Raw genomic sequence first — 20,296 nt, 5'->3', positions numbered from 1 at the left:
CCATTCTGATGCCGATATCGTACACGTTAGGGTCATGTCCTAAACTACAACAATATTGGAAAGAGGTAACAACACATTTATCTGAATGTACAAGTAAACTCTCAAACACTTGGGAAATATGTATACTGGGGTTATTCCAGACAGACAAAACACACAGAGTCACGAGTCGGTTTTTAGATCAACTTCTTGTAGCGGCTAAAAGACTCATAACAAAACATTGGAAATCTCATGATTCACAGCCATTACTGGCCTGGTCCCGCTCTACTCTCTATTGGGCGAGGGCTAAGGGTGTGTCCCTTCGCAGGGAAGACATCCTGGGGCTACGCACATTTCCTATCTCGGATAGTTGCTACTCGATTCTTGAAGCGCTTCAAGCAAATTTACACCCTGATCTGGAATCGAACAATTCGTAGCATGTGGAACTGGCAAATAGTTGTATCAGGAGGTTAATTCTCTACTGCTCTGGGTTGAGGGGGTTGTTTTGGGCCAAGCGGTAATACATGAACAGAAGAATGTAATATTCAGGGAATGTTGGTCATGTAATAATACAGATGTATATAACACTTGGCTCGGGAAAGAAGCCGTATGATGTGTAAGGGTGTTATGTACATTTGTGCTTTGCACTCAGACGGTACAGTGTTTTCTGTTATGTCTAACTGCTAAAACAATAAACAGATCAAACAAAAAAATAACATCCCTGTAACCTTTGGGTTTTTGTTCAGTAAAAAATTATATATATATATATATATATATATATATATATATATATATATATATATATATACATATACATATACATATACATACATACATAAAATGAGTATGGGATACAGCATTAATTGGTGGCAAAACTAGTTTTTTTGGAATGTTACTTTCTTCTACTACTCCGTCTAAGCAATGCATGGACCTAGGAGGGGCCCCAAGAGGAGGCTTCTGGTCCAGGAAGTGGTGCGCCCGCCCAGTCATGAAGCAGCAGGAGAGAAGCATGAGCTCTACCCAGGAGCAGAGCCAGTGCTCAAGAAACTCGCCTGGGTCTGCCCTTCTGAGCCCTCTGGAAAACCAATAAAACAAATGTTATTGCACCTTGCCCTGTTTTCGGGGTCTTCAGTACAACCCTGTTTTTTTTTTGTCGTGGATCCAGCGCCCACCTCTGATGATAAATGCTTCATGGTATCTCCCAGGTAGCAGATCCTCTACTTCACTTCAGAGACCCTCTCGGCCATCTGTTGCAAATCCTGTCTGAGAAGGGAGACGTCAGACCTAACCTCTCTGATTTTCACCTCCAGCTGTGCCTTAGAGTCCTGAATGGCCTGAAGGATAAAGGCTGTGTTGTTTTCTTTTTGCTGTGTGTCCTGGCTTCCTCCCTCGCCCCTCTTGCCCCTCCAAAGGGAGCAGCATATTTGTCCAGTTTCACCTACGATGATGGGGCTTTATCCCGGCCCATTACGGTGTGGGGCGCTGCAGCCAGGCAGTGGGGGGTTCCACAAGTGGGCGGCAAATCAGCCAATCTGTCGAATCAAGACCCCAGCCCCCCGGGCCCTCAATCCAGATGGAGCTCCCGGGGCCAACACGCTTGCTCCAAGGGTAGGCCCAGACAGTACAGTTGGGCCCGATTCCCGGGGACCCTCCATCGATTGCTTCGGGCAGGAGGCTGAGAACGCGATCAGGGCCCTGATTTAGGATCACAGAGACCGACTCTCACCTCCAGGTAAGTACACTCCGTTGGGCCGAGGGGGAAGACGTGGGGTACAGGAGCAGGCAAAGGGGCTGACAACACCCAACAGTCTGGTGACAGCACTCCAGATTGCAAAGGGGGAAAGGATCTTCAGGCAGGGGGCCCGTGCACATTTCCCGCACAACCAGCTCTGCGATCGGAGAACCCAGAGCCCTCTGTACCAGCCGCCGACAGGCCTGGGACCACGCCGTGTTCCCCGCGCCACACTCCGCAGACCATGAAATCCCCTATCCGACAAGGCCCAGGTGTTGTGAGGCCGGGAAAATCCTAGTCGGCAGCCAGGTCAGGAAATCATCGCTGGTGTCCACCTGCCCCCAGGGCCACTGGGTGTCCTCCTCCTCCACCCCTGGCTCCAGGCAAAGCAGCCAACTGTGGCACCCAATCTGGGCACCCAGCAACTCCTCACAGGCCAGGGGGAAGGACGCTCAGCACTAGGCCGCCATCTTAATGAGGGGCCTAGAGTGGAGACCGCAACCGGTACACTCTACAGCACTGGGTCCCCGCTCCTGCATCAACCCACAGGATCGAGGTGGGTCCAGAAGACCAAGCTGCGACTCTGCCAACAGGATGGGGCATGCCAGCACCCAAACAACGCAATCTCCTGGCAGCAGCGGACAGAGCCTAGCAAGATGCGTCCGCCATGTTGGCCGTGCAGGCCATGCCCCAGCAAAAATGATTTAACATTATTTCCGATGGGGTATTATTTTAAATTATTGGTGCCATTATTTTCTATGAGAGGGTGTTGCAATAACACTGATTGACCAGGTGTGGTGCTGGACGTACTCCTGCTCTAAGACAAAGAACAATTACTACTGTTTTGGCCATGTTTTACTGTAGCGAGTTAAGAAGTACAGTTTGTAAATAGGAATGGGCTTACTGTTTTGTGAGCGGGCTCATTTCCTCCCCTAAACTGCTCCCAAACCCTCCTTCAACCCCTTCTTACTCTTCTCTCAACCCCTCCAATTTAGTAGTAAGCATTCCCATTCTCTAGCCACTCTCCCCTGTCCTCTCACATTTACTACTAGAACGTATTTGTCTCTGGACAGAGATCTCTGCAATCAGGGTAGAGGCCCCAGCAGATAAAAGATATGTGAGGGCAAGGCATAGACCTCTACAGGTAGGTTAGAGAATAGCATTGTGTAGTATGTAAATGCCACTATTGTAGTACTATTAACGTACTACCAAATGCAGTGTGTGAATAGGCCAATGGGTGTACACACCAAACAAATATTCAGCCTTTGATACTAGTGGAACATCAGGATTTACTGTGGAGTAAAGTGGCAAATAACATCGGCTATTTTGTGTTGCCATATGAAGATTGCCATTAAATGGGTTGTAGTATATTTTGTTAAGGAATGTATACATACATACATACAAAATTATAAATTTGTTGTTTCTCAGAACTAGGCATGAATCCTGAACAGCTAGTATCAGATAACGGTATACAGTTAAGGTCTGAAGAAATGTAAATATGCCAGAGCAAGAGGAATATTAAGCATAAATGGAAAGCCTTGTGCAACCCATCAGCCAATGAGCTTGTGGAAAGAATCAAGAGGATCATTAAGGATAGCTTATAATTGATCAATGCAAATTGTTTGTCCTGATAAGATGTAATGGGTGAAATATTAGGGCGTAGCCACAAAGGGCAATCTACATATGTAGCTCTCTGCATATGTAGATTTATGCCTATGTCTGGGTGGAACTCTTCATCCATATGCAATTAAATAACTCCTAAAAAAGATTTCTGCACAGTAGAAGAACATTTCTCCACACCTTATATGGGAGGTTGAGACAGAAAGACTCAATTTATAATTGTAAAGTTACTTCCAGTAAGTAAATTTCTACGCAGTGGTGGCAGAGATCTAAGCCTACACTATGCAGAGCGAGCAGTGGAATTCTATGTCAGGAGCGGAGGCTTCTGATTAGGCTGTCAACTTTCTCCTTTATTGTACTCCAGCAGCCATTAAAAGGTATCAACAATCTCAACAAAACCACATTTCCCATAAGCATCAGGGAAAATGGAAATAGAAAATGTCCCAGCAACTGTCCAATCCCGGACCAGGGCTCCTGATATCCTCCTCTGCTGGCGCTCTATCCTCCTCTTTCTTCGCTGCTCCAGCAGCATGCAGATGAGTGTTTTTTCCTTGCTTATTTTCTTTGATTGATTATTTGTCTTTAGCGATCTATTTTTGGTCTTCGCAGGGTCGCGTGAGTTCGCGCTGATGTGTTATCCCTGAGGGGGGTTGCGGCGGTGACTCTGTGTGTGAGCCGCGGGGGCGGTTTCCGCTCCTTTCGCGGCTGTGGTGACAGGCTCTGTGCACGGGCGGCCTCCCGCCGCTAGGGGACCGCGCGTCCTTCGCTGCCGCTCTGAGGAGCTCAACCTCCCGTCGGGTGCGCGTCGTTGAGCTCCGCTTAGTACACACGTCAGTAAAGCGGCTCAACTGACGCGCACCGCGGGGGAAGACCTGTGTATTGTCTTTGTGTTCGGGGCATCGCTGAGGCTTCATTTGTGACTGACAGAGCCCCTGCCTGGAGCCTGAACACCCGCGAGGCAGGTAGGATATTTGGCGCGTTGTGGGACCGGCCCAGGCAGGCTTCAGCCTAGTACCTCATAAGAGAGGTTGTTGGGTCCCTCTTTCATTCTTACTGACCCTGCTACGGCGGGAAGAGATTCTACCTGTGGACACTGTCCTACCATACCCCCTAATACACCTTGCTGTCTGCTGTGGCAGCGGCAGTATGGAATACGACGAATACTATGAGGAGGTGGAGCAGCAGGTCATGTACCTGCCGGTAGATGACCACTTCTGCCAAGTGATGGATTCCTCCATTTTGAAGGCCGTGACACGGGTCGTGGAACCCCTGGAAAAGTAGATAGATCAACTTCAGGCGCAATGCCAGCCTCTCGGGCAAGGGGCAGTCCCTGCGGGGCTACCGAGCTCCATTTCCCCAGACCAACCTTCGACGAGTGCCACTGACCCCAAACGCAAACGCTCTGCGGACGCGGCGGTGGATCCAGATGCCTTCTCGCGCCTAAAAAGGCGTTGTTCGACGCGAAAACCGCGGCGACTCCCGCGGCCTCACAGGACACCCCACCGGGTGCCGCGGGAGATGGTCCAGACACTGCGACCATTGTTGACCCAGATGAGTCACCCCAAACCTCGGATGGGGATGGGGAGCCGGACCACTCGTGGCCAGCAGCTGATCCCGCCCAGGCGCCCAGTTCTGACCCTAACTCAGACATGCTCAACCCGGATGAACTCCTCCACCCACGCTCATCGCACTGGGTTCCCGCCCCTCAGGTGGCGGCGTACATGGCGGCCAGGCTTCGCAAGCCGTTGGATCAGGAGGTGCGTAGCTGCCTTCGGGCAGAATGCCCGCGTCCGGACTTGGAGGGTAAGGTCGCGGTTACCCCAGAAATTGACCCCAAAATGTCTACCTTCCTCAAAAAGTTTGTGAAGGACCCCAAGAAGGGTATAGACCGTTCTTGGAGGGCCTGCCAAGATAAGCTCTTGGACACGGCGGGGCCTTTGGCGAAAATCCTGGACATGGCCGAAGATGCCAAGGCCTCAGGGTCTCTGATCTCCCCGGAGATTCTTTCTGGCTCGGCACAAAGTGCGATTATATTTCTAGGGAATGCGAATGTGGCTATTTCCACTGAGCGGCGAAGATCTATTTTAATCAAGATAGACCCGAAGTTGGGAGAACTGGCCACCTCTGAGGCAGGCACGATGGCGGAAGGTAACCTCTTCGGTGACCCGTTCGTCCGGGAACTGGGTAAATTCGTCAATACCTTTAATTCCCTGGACAAAGCCCAGGCGTCCGTGAAGCGAATCTTCACACCCCGTGTTTTTGGCGCAGCCAGTCGAGGAAGGGGCCGTTCGTCTGGCAGACCCTATAACAGAGGCTCCTTCAAGCAAGGCGACTCCCACAGGGGGCAATACCAAGACCCTGTGAAGTTCGGAAACTTCTACCAAACCAGAGGTTATCCCCGCCACCGCGGTGGAAGAGGAAGAGGAGACGGCGGCTACAATAAGCACTAAGGTGAGACTTCAGAATGTCATGGGCCTGAAAGTGGGGGGCAGACTCCAGTTTTTTCTTCAGGCGTGGTCTTCGCTCACCTCCGACGCATGGGTCTTGCAGATCGTCGGAGGGTTTCAAATAAGAGTTTTCGGGACTCCTCAGGCAGCCCGTTTGCCCCAGACCTATCAATTTCACACCAGACCAATGCTCACTGATAGACAGAGACGTCGTGGATCTACTACAGAAAGGGGCTATTGTGCGGGCAGAACTGCACCCGCGAGGTTTTCTCAGCAATCTGTTTCTCGTGGAAAAACAGGACGGGGGCTATCGCCCAGTGATAAATCTCAGGGAATTCAATGGCTGGCTTATATACCGCCATTTCAAGATGGAGGGTATTCACCTCCTGCGGGATCTGCTTTTGGAGGGGGGCTGGATGGTCCGGCTGGACCTGAAGGATGCCTACCTCACGATTCCCATCTTTCCTCCCCACAGGCGCTTTCTTCAGTTCAGTTGGGGTCCACAGGGGTACGAGTTTGCCTCCCTTCCTTTCGGACTGTCATCCGCTCCGTGGTGTTTTACCAAGGTGCTCAAACCGGTGGTGGAGCGCTTGCGCACGGAGGGCATTCGTCTTATCATTTATCTGGACGACATGCTCCTCCTGCATCAATGTCCGCGAACTTTGCTGGTCCATCTTCAGAGGACGGTCAACCTTTTGGAATACTTGGGATTCATAATCAACCAGGCAAAGTCGGACCTTCTCCCGTCACGGAGAATGCAGTTTCTGGGTTTCATGATAGACTCAGTGGATGCCACCTTATCCCTGCCTTCTCGGAAGTTGTCCAAGATCAGGCACGAATTGAGACGGACTCTGACACGCCCAACGATCCTGCTGCGGCACTTGGCCAGGGTGGTAGGTCTCCTGTCGTCCTCCATTCAGGCGATATTCCCGGGGCCCCTTCATTACAGGGCCCTTCAATGCCTCAAGGCTTTTCACCTCCGCAAAGGCCTTACCTATTCCCAGGTCGTTCCCCTCACGGAAGAGGCGAGAACAGAGATTCGATGGTGGATCGAGCATATGGATGCTTGGAACGGACGAGCGATCTTCGGCTCCAAGCCGGACTTGGTGATAGAATCCGACGCCAGCGGCCTGGGCTGGGGAGCACGTTGTGGCGCAGTGTCTACAGGCGGAGTATGGTCGTCCGCAGAGAAGGACCTTCACATCAATTGTCTGGAGTTGATGGCGGGTTCCTTTGCGGTGATGTGTTGGACGAAGGACAGGATCCAGTGCTGTATCCTTCTAAAAATGGACAATGTAGCGGCGGTGCGCTACATCAACCATCTTGGAGGCACCAGGTCCAGGGCCTTGTCCGACCTTGCCAGGACTTTATGGGAATACTGCCTTTCCAACGAAATATCCCTGTCGGCGGAGCACCTTCCCGGCTCAGCCAACCGGGTGGCGGACTGGTGGTCCCGTCACTGGAGGGACACCAGTCTATGGCAACTTCGCCTCGACGTGTTCAGGGCGATTGCGGACAGATTGGGTCCGTTCTCAGTGGACCTTTTTGCCTCCAGGCTGGACGCACAGCTGAGGCGCTACTTCAGTTGGCGTCCGGACCCGGAGGCGACGGCGGTTGATGCATTTTTACAAGACTGGAGCAGAGAGAGGGGCTATGCGTTTCCCCCCTTTGCGATGATCATGAGGGTGTCCACCCAGGTGAGGAGACAACGGGCGGATCTGGTGGTGATCACCCCGACCTGGAGATCGCAAGCCTGGTTTCCAGTTCTGATGGAACTTTCCTGGGATTTTCCAATCCCTCTACCCCACGTTCCAGATCTCCTCAGGAATCCTCAAGGGGATCCTCACCAACTCTTATCCACGGGCCACCTACGTTTGATGGCCTGGAGGGTTGCAGGCAACACTGGAAGGTCCCGGGACTTTCGGAAGACGCTGCCACGCTGTTGGCCACATCTTGGGCAGACAGTACCAACAAGAGGTACCGATCAGCATGGTCTCGGTGGAGTGGTTGGTGTCTGCGACAGCAGATTGATCCAATGGGGGCAGACATTGTCCATGTCCTTAATTTCTTAGCCTCTCTGGCGAAGGAAGGTTTAGCGTACAGGTCAATCAATACCTTTAGATCGGCTATCTCGGCGGGTCACATCCCGCTGGATAGCCACCCTATAGGGGAGCATCCTCTGGTCTGTAAACTGCTGCCGGGGATTCGGTTATCAGTTCCTCCGGAACCCCGCTATTCAGTTTTATGGGATGTAAATAAGGTTCTTAACTTGTTTCGGGAGTGGTCGTCCAATAAATACGTGTCGACTAAACAGATCTCAGCGAAGTTGGCAATGTTGCTCTGTCTGATATCGTGCCGCAGAGTCTCAGATGTAAGAACACTAGATCTTACGGGTCGTGTCTTGACCCCGGATGGGGTTACATTCCATATTTCTAGACGAACCAAAGGGGACTCCCGGTCTATCTCGTATCCTGCATTCCCGGAGGCCCCGAAATTATGTGTGGTTAGGGCACTGAAGGCCGATGAAGTGGCGACGATTGATATACGCCCATGGGGTGTCAAACAGCTGTTTATTGCTCTTACTAAACCACATGGGCGGTTTCATCCCCTACTATTGCGCGATGGGTGCGATGGGTTATGCAGGAAGCTGGTATAGATATTTCCCAGTTTGGAGCCCATTCTGTGAGAGGAGCAATGGCTTCCAAGGCTTTTTCCCTGGGGGCTCGTCTGGAAGACATTCTGAAAGCCGCAGACTGGTCTTCAGACTCCACCTTCAAGAGATTTTACTTTAAGCCGGTAGTCTCTCTGGCTTCACTGGTGGTGAACAAGCTTTGAACTAGCCTAATCAGAAGCCTCCGCTCCTGACATAGAATGAAAAATGTCCTAGCTAACGTACAGGAAAGTTTCAATTCTATTAAGGAGGCGGAGGCGAGGATTAGCCCACCCTGTCTTCATTCGAACCCTCCCAGAATTGCCACGTTGGGACGGTAAGTAAAATCTTTATGATGCAGTTTCTCTACTGGGCTGTTGTAGGCCATGACGTTCTAATGTCGACTGTCTTGCTCAATGATGATGCTATGTTCCTTAGTTGATTACTTTGCACAGTGATACTGACTAATGTGATCAGACGCTCTTTTCCTGATACCTTACCTAGTCTGCTTGTACCGTAGGTTCTGAGACGGGCAAACAGGACTAACGGATGAAGATCTGTGGCAGTGTCGCAGGAAGAAAGAGGAGGATAGAGCGCCAGCAGAGGAGGATATCAGGAGCCCTGGTCCGGGATTGGACAGTTGCTGGGACATTTTCTATTTCCATTTTCCCTGATGCTTATGGGAAATGTAGTTTTGTTGAGATTGTTGATACCTTTTAATGGCTACTGGAGTACAATAAAGGAGAAAGTTGACAGCCTAATCCTCGCCTCCGCCTCCTTAATAGAATTGAAACTTTCCTGTACGTTAGCTAGGAAATTTTTCATTGAGTGGTGAAATAGCGTACACCTAAGCAAAATCACACAGACCTGAAAAACATTAACTCTGGGAGCATATAAACGCAGTCCATTACAATGGGTGCAAGGGAAAAACCAAGACATGTAAATTAATTGAAAGTTACAGATGACAACAAAGACAAACGGAACATTACATTGGTGTCTTAACTACACTTGACGGTCACTGCCACCTCTGAAAGGCCCCTAGACAGTGCCTGTTGATCAGCAAAGCACTGTCTCCTGGAAGCAGCAATGGGGACATACCAATGGGTTGGGTGAGTTAACACAAAAGGGCTCAGTTGTGTGGAGACGAATGTCAACCTCACCCACATATTTTCTCAGTAGGCACTCTTTGGAGAAGGAGAGATGGCAGGTGATACAACTTCAGGCCTGATAGTAGAGGGGCCTGTTTCTAGGACAATACAGCTGTATTCCCCCATTATCAGTATTTTTCTGGCAAGTGGGGTCAAATTCGGCCTCCTCCAGAATAGTGTCCCAGCCTCCCCCTGGAGGCTGTACATGTGCGGAGTTCTCCACACTCATTGCTGAGAAGTCTGCACAAAAAAGATAGGAGTGGCGTAGGTAGAAAGCTCCGTCTATACCTTTTCAAATAGCATCTGTATGTGTATTACTATTACAGAAGTACTACTTTACCTGCTCTACAATGCTTTTGTGAATATGCCCAATCTGCACAAAGAGGACTGTGGAACATTGTGACTGGTCACAGTCAATCTGAATTAATGAGGGAAGGAAGGAAGTATTTCGGGTGTGAAACAATGATTAAATAGAAAATTTTGATTTTAGAAAAATAAGGGAATGTGCAGAAAGAAAGCAAAGATAATACAAGTGATGCTTTGATGTAAGTTAGGGTGCATTGTAGTTGAATGCGAAACGGATATATGAGAGAGAGTAAAGAAACCCAGAGAGGTCCAAAGGAAACTTCGATGTATTTTAAACCCAAGGTTGTTGGTAGGGTGGGTTTAATTACTGTCAAATTAGAAGATGTATGTATTTGGAACAAGGGAAGGTTGCTGGACATTCAGTTAGAGAGTAAAGGAGATGAAGCAATAGTTACTGATGAGGCTGGTGCGAAGAAAGATAAAACAATGCTTAGAAAGATACACATAGAGTACATGCATTTGAGAAAAATGCTAGTCAAATCACAATTAGTCATGAAAAGTTCACAGCTATGCCCAGCCCATGATCACTTTCATTCTTTACAAGTCAAATAAGGACCTTATCAACTACCTACAAATCAATTCTGAAATGTGAAGTTCGGATTATTTATTCATTAACATGGAGACTTACTCATAATAAAGACTTTAAACAAATAACAATATGTCTATAGCACACATCAGAAACAGAGTTGTCTACTGGCAATATAAACTGTGAACCAACCTCAATTTTATTCATTTTACTACCATTGATAGGATGAAGCTGAGTTGGTCCTGCTTGAATTCATAATTGAGACTAGAAGATTACAAACATATTTCTGCTATGGAGGTCTCAACTCACAACTCATTGAGGTTTTCTTCCGGAAAACTCAGACACGACTACACAACTAGGTAAAGGTGGTCAAATTTTTCATACACAGGAGAACCATTTCCAGGTTATGAATAATGAAATGTTGGACTTCAACAACATCCCTCATATCTTACCTTGGGGAGTACTTGACTTTGGTCTTTTAAGCATGTTCCTAAAAATTGATGGGAAAAAAATAAAAAAAAACAGTTTTACTATCACAACAAAATAAAAATGCATGTCTCGAGCACCCTGGGGAAAGATGACATGTTTGCATTGAACCACGGTAAATGTATGTGGGGATCACTGGGTGGAGTAGGATTGAGGGATAAGGGTGAGAGAGAAACGCTGAGGGATGAAGTGGAGGGAAAGGGAACGTATTTTCTGGATGGGGAAGGATTGTAAGCTCCTCTCTTCAGGAACAAACACAGGAAATGAGGCTTGGCTGCTGCTAATGAGATTTTTTTTCAGTCTGAATTACTGTGCAAACAAATCTGGAATGGTTCTCCCAGATTCTGAAAAAACGGGTGTGGAAAAACAAAGCCACTTGGAATTAGGTGGAGTGGAATTCATTGAGATAATTCCACTTCGCCAGAATCAGTCCAAATGTGTCATTCCTGATTGCATTGGTCAATTGATGCCAAAGCTGGTACAAGATTGACCTGAATCTGCCAATTTTACCCTTCAAAAATTGAACACTGTCCGATATGAATCTTTCATTTCATACCAGGACATGTTCCAGAAATGCTGTGTCATTACATTTTTAAAAAAATTGAAAGACACTTCAACAAAGTTTTGCTGAACTCTGCTTTGAAAAGGATGTAATTGAAAAGTATGTAGCTGAACATGTTTGACGGAAAATTGGTGTGAATACAAGAAAACTTCCGCTTTTTTTCTAATGTTTCAGAAATGCCTTGAAAACTGACCCCTTACTTCATACAAGCGACTTACCCTAATCTTTGCCACAGCACAAATCTGATCTAACCTCAACTTTTTTTCTAACCCATCGACTGACAATAAAGTAACCCTGATCCTAGACTTAACCTCGACCCTTACCTGTTTCTAATATAAATGCAGACCTGAATCCAACAAGCCCTAATTGTATGTGTGATTTAATTCTAAAGCAACTCTTCACCATAACCCTAACCCCAACATTAACACATGCTCATCACCCCTTATACATATTTTAACTTAACATCACCACTGACCTTTGCAGTAGCACAAGAAAAATGTGGGTTGATGTAAGAGCATTTTCTGCAGTATGTCAAGTTGACGCAAACAACAATGGAAACCAAGTTTCCATCTGCCCTGTAGGGGACAGAAACCTTGGCCATTCTGTTAAGTCTATTGTAGAGAGGAAAACTGGAGCACAATCTGTACGAGGCCCCGACAGTAAATAAAGCACTAAGGGCCCGATGTAGGTAGCCCTTTACCGATCGGAATCGGCCGAAAATACCGATTTTCGGCCGTTTCCGATCGGTAAAGGGCTATCGAGATGTAGGGGCACATTTTCGGTAATTTTACAGAATCGTTATCATTTCCAAATCGGTAAAGTTACCCAATCGGTAATATTTACCGATTCGGTAATGATGACGATTCGGTAGAACTACCGAAAATGCAATGTAGGTAGCCAATGTTCCATCAGCACATGGCCTACAGAATCGGTATTTTACCATGGAATACAAATCCATGGTAATAAACCGATTCCTGTGTACATGCACATCTGTGCATGTACACATGTGCCATGTGACAGACAGACGTGCCCTTAGGGCATGTCTGTGTGCCACATTGCACACATGCCCGTTTTGGGGGTGCTAGAGGGTGTCAAAGTGACACCCCCTGCACCCTTGTGAATTCTTTAATTACCGATTCGGTAAATACCGAATCGGTAATGCCTAATCATTCCTATGGGCTTCAAAGCCCATAGGAATGAATGGGCATTACCGATTCGGTATTTACCGAATCGGTAATTAAAGAATTGTTAAGGATTCGGTAACGAATCCAGATGTTGGGACCTACATCCCATTTACCGATTTTTGAATACCGATTCGGTAGGATTCGGTATTTCAAAATCGGTAAATGGGATTTACCTACATCGGGCCCTAAGACCTCTAAAATGTTAAACTTGGTCAAAAGTAGATTTCTGAGCAGGATTGGAAAATAGCTTGCTTGCAAATTTAAAAAAATCTTGAACACTAGGTCTGAATAGAACTTACCCAACACCATTGATGTTAGGGAGAAGCTACCTGGGGAGGCTGTCCTCTTGTACGAGATGCAGCCAGTGAAGGCTAACTTTCTCCATTTGGCCTAGTCTTGTCAGTTAGTAGAGAGATTCCGATCAGCTGTGATGGCCAAACTGTACCCCACAACAGGCAGCATACCCACACTCACAGTTAAACAGTGTCTTTGAGGTGTTTCTCTCACGCCAAAGAAGGGCAGAAGGGGATGTGTGCTATGTCTGTTAAGTGACGCTTTGCAATTTAATGGTTATTACCCCATGGACGTCAAAGAGAGACTTGGGAGAAGGACACGATTGAGTCCACAATAGCAGTGTATGCCAAGGTGAAGCTCGCAAGAACAGACAACAACTTAAGGGAGGATCTGGTGGATGGACAGTGGTGATACAGACGCTGATGCATCCTCTGGATACCAGGCTGCCCTACGAAAAAATACCAGGCTGCACTACAAAAACACAAAAAAAGAATACCACTTGTTTGTACAGAAAGTAGAAGACAGAAAGGTACTAGACATTGACAGATTTGCACTAATGCACAATATCATTTGTGAAACAACATAGGGCCTCATTACAATGCAGTTCAGACTGCAACTGACAGCTTGTCGGTTGCAGTCCGAACCGCATCTACTGCTGCGGTCCGATCGACGCATTAGGATGCGTGCGGTCGGAGGCAGCAGTCGGAGGGTCCGACCAACCGCCTTCTGACAGGCTCATGGAGCCTGTTTGTTGGTCGTAAACTCCTCATAATCCCTTAAGAACGGCATTTCCGCCATCAGGATTATGATGTCGTCTTCCAACAACCTTTCCATGTAGGCCTTTCCAACATGGAAAGGCTGTTGGAAAGCGACTTTGGGGGCCCCAAGCAGAGCCCCCCTCCCCTGGCATGTGGCCCTAACATCCCTGCCACATAGTGCAGGGATGTTTAAAAACTCATTTTTCAATGGGAGCTTGTACTACGGGCGGTTTTGGACCGCCGCACAAGCTCCCATTGAAAAATTTAAGTTTGCAACCGTACCATGTACGGTCACATTCTAATTGCAACCTCGGAACCGCCAACCTGAGGGCAGTCGGTTCCCAATCCATCAGGGAGTAAATGTGGTCTAGAACATGCTGTACCAGAGGACCGACTACCTGCAAAAACACATATGAAAGGTGGAGTTGAAGGAACAAATGGAATATATACCTGGTAAATGTGATGGCCTTTTCTGTTCTGTGAGAAGTTGGCCTGGTATATGATGCCCACAGTTCTGTGGGCACCCTGTATCAGTCCAAACAATCCCTTATGGTGGTGGTTGTAAGTCTTAGACAAGCTATCCTAGGGGTAGCATGGATTGAGCAGCCTTAAAGGCTTAACTCCAAAGGACATGTGAAGCCAGCTGTTTTACCATATACAATCCTGTAATATCAAATGAAAGGACACCACACAAGTTATATATTATCAAAATATATGTATTTATTCTTAGAATAATCCCCACTACTCTTTATGAGCAATGAAGCACAAGCGTTTAAATAAAAGCACAGTTAAACATATACAAGTTGCACGTTTTTGGACGCGGCCGGTGGCCACTCAAACCATATATCAAAAAAGTGGTATAAGAATCACTAATCGATTAGGGGTAAGGCCTAGGGCCTTGGGAATCGCTTGGACTACAGTGGACTAACAGCAGTTAGGACGGGAGTAGCCCGCGGGATTCAGGAGCAGTGCGGGAAGCACGGCTTTCACCAATGTAAAGTCAATGGTGCGTAAAAGTTACAATGTTATTGCAAAAGGAGTCTTCCGACTGGACTAGGACTACCAAACTTTAGAGTTAGGCACTAGAGGTGTGTACCAGTGTAAAAACACCGGCGATAGTAAGTTACCTCACCCACAGGAAGCGGGTGCATAGGTGCCAAAGTGTGTCGGGTTTCGTCACGCAGTTCGATGGTGCCTGAAGATGAAGATGCAGCAGGCATCCAGAAGAGAAGTGTCCGGTGCGATCCAAGGGTGGATCGAAGTTGAAGGGTACCTGGAAGCAGAGGGGACAGAGTCTGGGTCACTAGCCAGTGACCAGGAAGGAACCAGGAAGGAACCAGGCAATGTCGGGCGCAGTCAGGTCGTTGTCGGGTGCCTTGTCTCCGCTGCCACGTGGACTCTGGGGCACCGAGGATGTCCTGGAGTGAATCACGAGCTGTCCCACGAAGGCTCTCGCTGTTGGCGGTGTCGACTTCACGATCGGAATCAACAAGCCTTGGCAAAGGCAACCCACGCAGGATTCGAAGAAGGCTTAACACTCGGACCAGCAAGGTCTGAGCGGGTGCTCCTTTTCAGGGGAGCGAGTGCCAACCTGGAGCAACCAGATCAGCTGTTCAAAGTTAAAGGTTCGTCGGTTCAGGGGCCACTAGCCAACGGGCAAGCGACCGGACCAACGCGTCGAGCAGGAAAATGCAGAAGGGCCCCATGCAGCGCTCGTCGAGTGTAGAGGGGTGAGCTTCGGTGCAAAAGCTGCTCGGGGCTGGAGCTTCTCACGCTCCAATGCACAGCTTCGAGGGAGCCTCGGATGCTGCACGGTCAGCTCTTCGTAGTTACTTCAAGATGGCCGCTCCCACTCTTCAGGTCGCCTCCACGGGTCCCAGCTCTGCATGGACTGTGGATCGGGCTGTTGGAAGTCGGGATAGCTGGCTCTTGTCGATCTCTGTCGCACGAGTTCCAGCGGGAACTGCAACAAAGCAAACGTCGAGGTGCTGGATGGTGCCTGTTTGCACAGGGTGGTCACTCCTTGACCACAAGGGAGATTCTTCAGTCTTCTACGTCGAGTAGGATGTCGAAGGGTCCAGAGTTTCGTTTCATAAGTTTCAGTCAGGATAATCTGATGTGCATTGGCACTGCTCCCACCTATATTCCAAATCTGGGGGCTGGATTACCTGCTAGGTCCCTCCTATGGGTGGGACCCATGAAGGGGGTGGTTACACCCCTTTCCTTTGTCCAGTTTGCCGCCAGGACTGGGGCTGGATGGCCCCAGAACCGGTTTGACTGGAATCTGCCCAGGGACACCTTGTGTGCCCCAGGCAGTGTCTAGTTTCATTCAACCCTCCCTGCTACAATCCACTATCTCCTGTCTGGGGTGGTGTGACACCTCCCTGTGACAGGAGATCCTTTGATCAAGCCTCCTCTGTCGAGTATCGGTCATCAGCAGGAGGCCAGACTCGTGTCTGTGGCAGCAGCATCCATTTTTTGATGCTGGGGCTCTGGTTAGGATTAACCGCATTTGCAGTAAGTAACATGTCGTCTCCCTCTAGAAAGGTGGAATGCTACCCCCGTCGCCAGAACTGGCGAGGGGGTAGTATTCCAAAGTGTATGACACCAAACACGACATGTTTTGATAAAGCCAAACCAAAGTTAGCATTAACCGCGAGGATTATAATGCACTTAAGAGTATATGGTATGGCAGTATCACTAGAACAGCTATAAGGAAATGGTTCCGAAAGCTGCAGACAGGCTCAGCTCATGCTAGAGCACCATCTCACATAAAACCAAGCACTCTGCCTCCAGGATTGTTAAGGCCTGCCATAGGAGTGACTGATAGGCATATATGTGTCTAGATATAGGTTTAGATATAGGTATACTATATCTAAGCAAGGGGTGTTTACACCACCTTGCCCCAGCTGAGTGATCAGCCAGTTGTGTCAATTTAAGAGCCAGCCAGGGGTGGCAAAAGCTATGCTTCAGCCCCTGGTAGGCCTTGGATGCCCCTATGCCCTGGGCACCTATTGTGCACTGTACAGGGGCTGACAAGGAGTCCAGTACCAATTTGGTTATGCAGCTAGGGTGCATGGAGTCCATTTTAAGAGAGAGCAGATAGCCTGGGGCCCTGATTAGCAGGATCCCAGGCCAACTAAGTCGAAAACCAGCTAAACACTAGGCAAAAAGTTTGGGGTAACCATAGTCAGGCATCCACCCTCCTACATGTTCCTTTTAGTGAGGTATGTCTCACTGGACAGTATGACTGATATACTTTAGAGAATGATCTCACCAAAGAGTTCTGACAGCCCTTTTGATCTTGTTATTCAGAAACGTCTTATGATCAATAAACTTACACTGAACCTTATATAATCTAAATCCTGATCCTAACCTTAACTTTGACCCTTACTACATAATGACTCTAAACTTGCCCTCAACCCTGCTCCTAACTCGAACCTCCAACCTATCCATCACCTTGTTATCTTAACTTTAATAACATGTAGTTACCAGACTTCGTTATTCAACCAGACACAACATTTGCTTTTTTCATCTACTGTAAACTGTTAGAAATGGGATTTCCGGTTGGCTAAGGCTGGCACCAAAACCAGGCTGAAACCACCATTCTAGTCAGGGCAAGAGAGTTACACGCCAAGATAACCCCTGCTCACCCCCTTAGTAGCGTGACACGAGCAGTAAGGCTTACCCCGGAGGCAATGTAATTTAAGTATTTGCGCACACACCAACCAGCAACAATATCCAAGGCCCCCCACAAAAGGAACTCCAAGCAAGGTTATATAAAAATAGCCTTTGTATTATACCAAACACATTAGATAATGAAGACACACTTTACAATGTGCCATAGGCACGGGCAAAATTTACAGGGGATTATATACATGGGACAGGGCCACATGGACCACTGCCAGGAATAAGCACTTTTAGAACTAGCACTTGTTAGAAATAGCACTTTGTAGGAATAGAATACTTGTAGGAATAGCGCTTAGAACATAGAACATATAATAACTGGCGGCGGGTACGGACCGTACCTTCCGTTCTGGTTGCGCGGGACAATGCGGGTGATCTCCTCAGCAGGCCGGAGTGGGCGGGAGGCGGCCGGTACGCTACAAGCGTGCGGGCGTTTCTCGCCTCCCAAAGGGGGCTCTGGGCTTTTCCAGCGGCTGGGGCGACCCAAAGGTGTGCGGCTCAGAGAGGAGGGGGGCAGGGTGCGGGCGGCCCAGCGAAGCGGACGCGGCTCAGAAGAGAGCGGCGTGGCTCGAGGCGGGGGCAGCCAGGCACGGGCTGCAAAGGGGGGCGAGCGAGGCACAATTCAGGCGTGGCTCCAGCGGCACAAGGAGGTCAGACAAGTCTCAGCAACTTGGCAGGGATGGCACAATAGAGTCCACTGGTCCTGGGACTCTGTTCAGGGGGCGAGCTCAGTATCAAGCCCTTGGAGATAGTTTTAAGCACCAAATAGCAAATGTAGCACACAACCAGTAATCACTGGCAAAGGGTAAGTACCACCTACGCAATCCTAAACACCTTAGGCAAACATCACACAGGGAACCATGAACACACTAGTATAACCCATACTAGATAAAACAACCTCCTAAGCATAAACATATGTCAAGAGGTATCAGAACATGGTGCGCAAAAATTCTACACACAGTACATTTCCTAGCACCCTAAGAAGCACATAAATCACATTTAGCGCAGAAATCACCTTTAGCACATAACTCACATCAAAGTCCAGGTTGCGCCACTGCGCCAAATACCGAAACGTAGCAGCTGCCCACTACTTGCTGGGCAGCTGGGGACAAGAACAGGGCCTAAACGCTGCAGCTGGCACTAAGTGCTGCACAGCTGGGGAGGTTAAAGTAGGGGCGAAGGAGTGCGCCTCACTCCTGAGTCCAGAGAACACATGTCCCTAGAGAGAAAACCTAAACGTAGCAGCTGCCCACTACTTGCTGGGCAGCTGGGAATAAAAGTGCGGCATGGGCTCTCACTAGCCCGTAGAACAAATGTTGGCAAATGTAAGAGCCAAGGGGCTCTAGAAATAAAGCATGTCCCTAGGAGCACTCTGGCGCTATATAAAGAACTGTGCGCCAACTAGGGAAAGAACTGGCCCCCAAATACTGTAAGGCGCGCTGGCGCTAGCAATAAATATGCCCACGAGGTTGGAGCGGCCCGCTGCCATCCGGGGCCGCTCTAAAGGGGAAACTTGGTCCTGGGCCTCGAAAACCACCACCCGGGGCAAGAGCACGGGCCCCGGAGGACCCCACGGGGCTCCTTAATTAACTGTGGCCAGAAGGAAAGAGGACTTGCCCCCAGATTGGAGGAGCCACATGGGGCTCTAGGGATAAACCGGCCCCCAACGTGCACTCACCGGGACTTTGCAGGACCTCTGCAGGCGCCGTCTCCTCGTCGGGGACTGCTTGCGGGACTCGGCCTCCGGGGCTCCCCTTCGCTCACGGGAGCCCCGTCACACACAATGCCTCGTCAGGTACGAGACGCATCTTCACCCGGTCCCCCATCTCGGGACCGGGACGTTAGGCAGTGCCCGCGGGACGCTGTGCAGCTTCTCCCCAGCCGTGGGGAAACACGGAAATGACGCGCCCTTCCGGCCCGGCTGCAGGTCCCGCCTCTGTCACGGGCAGGAGTGCCTGGCTTCCGGGGCGGCCGAACGGGGCCGCGGCGGTGATCTTCTCTGCGCACAAAACGAGGGGTAGGCTCCCGATGGAATCATTAAATAAAAAGGAAGGCGTAGGGTAGCACCTGCGCCTAAATAATTAAATAAACGGGTTGGCACCCATAGGCAACAACGAAGGAACAACTGCAGGGTAGGCTCCTGCTCGAGTAGAACACACAATCCACGGACATAATGCAGGGTGGGCTCCTGCAACAAAAATAAAGCGCTCCTTTAGGGGAAATAAAGCGCTCACTAGGCTAGTATCTTTAAGGTAAAATGCAGCCTCTCCATGCTGCCAAAGGTCCTAGAGAGTCAAAGGGAAAAAGTCAAAAGGGGTTCCAGGGCAAAGCAAAGTCCCCAATCATCCCAGGAAAGGCAGAGGGGTCCCAAAGAGACCTCCAGGCATCCAGGGGCTGGGCAGAGCCCAGGGAGGCAAGCCTTCCCCATGGCTCCAGCAGCAGCACGCCCCTGGTAGTTTCAAGTCCGCAAACAAGAACATTTTACAAGAGGTCACAGCCTCTTTTTATACAGAGAAATCCTTTGTTGTCAAAGGTGCAGGCAAGGGGCGAACCAGATGCAACTGGTTCCTGAGCACTTTGCTTTGCTCAGCCCCTCTGCCTATTCACAGGATGGGTTAGGGACCTCAGACACACCACAGGGGGTGGAGCCAGCATTGTGGAGGGAAAGCCCAGCCCTATTCAGGTCCCAGGTGCACTCCTCCCCAGCCATCAACATGCCCCCGGGGCAGACCCATCCTGACTCCTGGAGCCAGGCACACCAGCAAGCTCCAGCCAATCACAAGCCAGACAGTCACTGCACAGACAGGCCAACTGCTAGAAGTGGCACTTCCACACTAGACACATGAATGCCGCACACATC

The 20,296-nt window shown here is 49.2% G+C and overlaps 1 protein-coding gene across 8 annotated transcripts in view; it reads right to left on the bottom strand.

The window, feature by feature from the left end:
- The window catches only part of PHF11 (PHD finger protein 11), a 500,916-nt gene that overhangs the window by 248,817 nt on the left and 231,803 nt on the right, over positions 1-20,296 (bottom strand). For all 8 annotated transcript variants that reach the window (XM_078657356.1, XM_078657358.1, XM_078657357.1 and 5 more), the window contains exon 8: positions 10,918-10,955. In XM_078657356.1, coding sequence (XP_078513482.1) covers positions 10,918-10,955 — 38 coding nt within the window. The remainder of the gene's footprint in view (positions 1-10,917; positions 10,956-20,296) is intronic.

Source organism: Lissotriton helveticus, chromosome 8 (assembly GCF_964261635.1).
Source record: "Lissotriton helveticus chromosome 8, aLisHel1.1, whole genome shotgun sequence".
Lineage (NCBI taxonomy): Eukaryota > Metazoa > Chordata > Amphibia > Caudata > Salamandridae > Lissotriton > Lissotriton helveticus.
The sequence above is the reverse complement of the archived record's forward strand: the minus strand, read 5'-3'. Positions and strand labels throughout refer to the sequence as shown.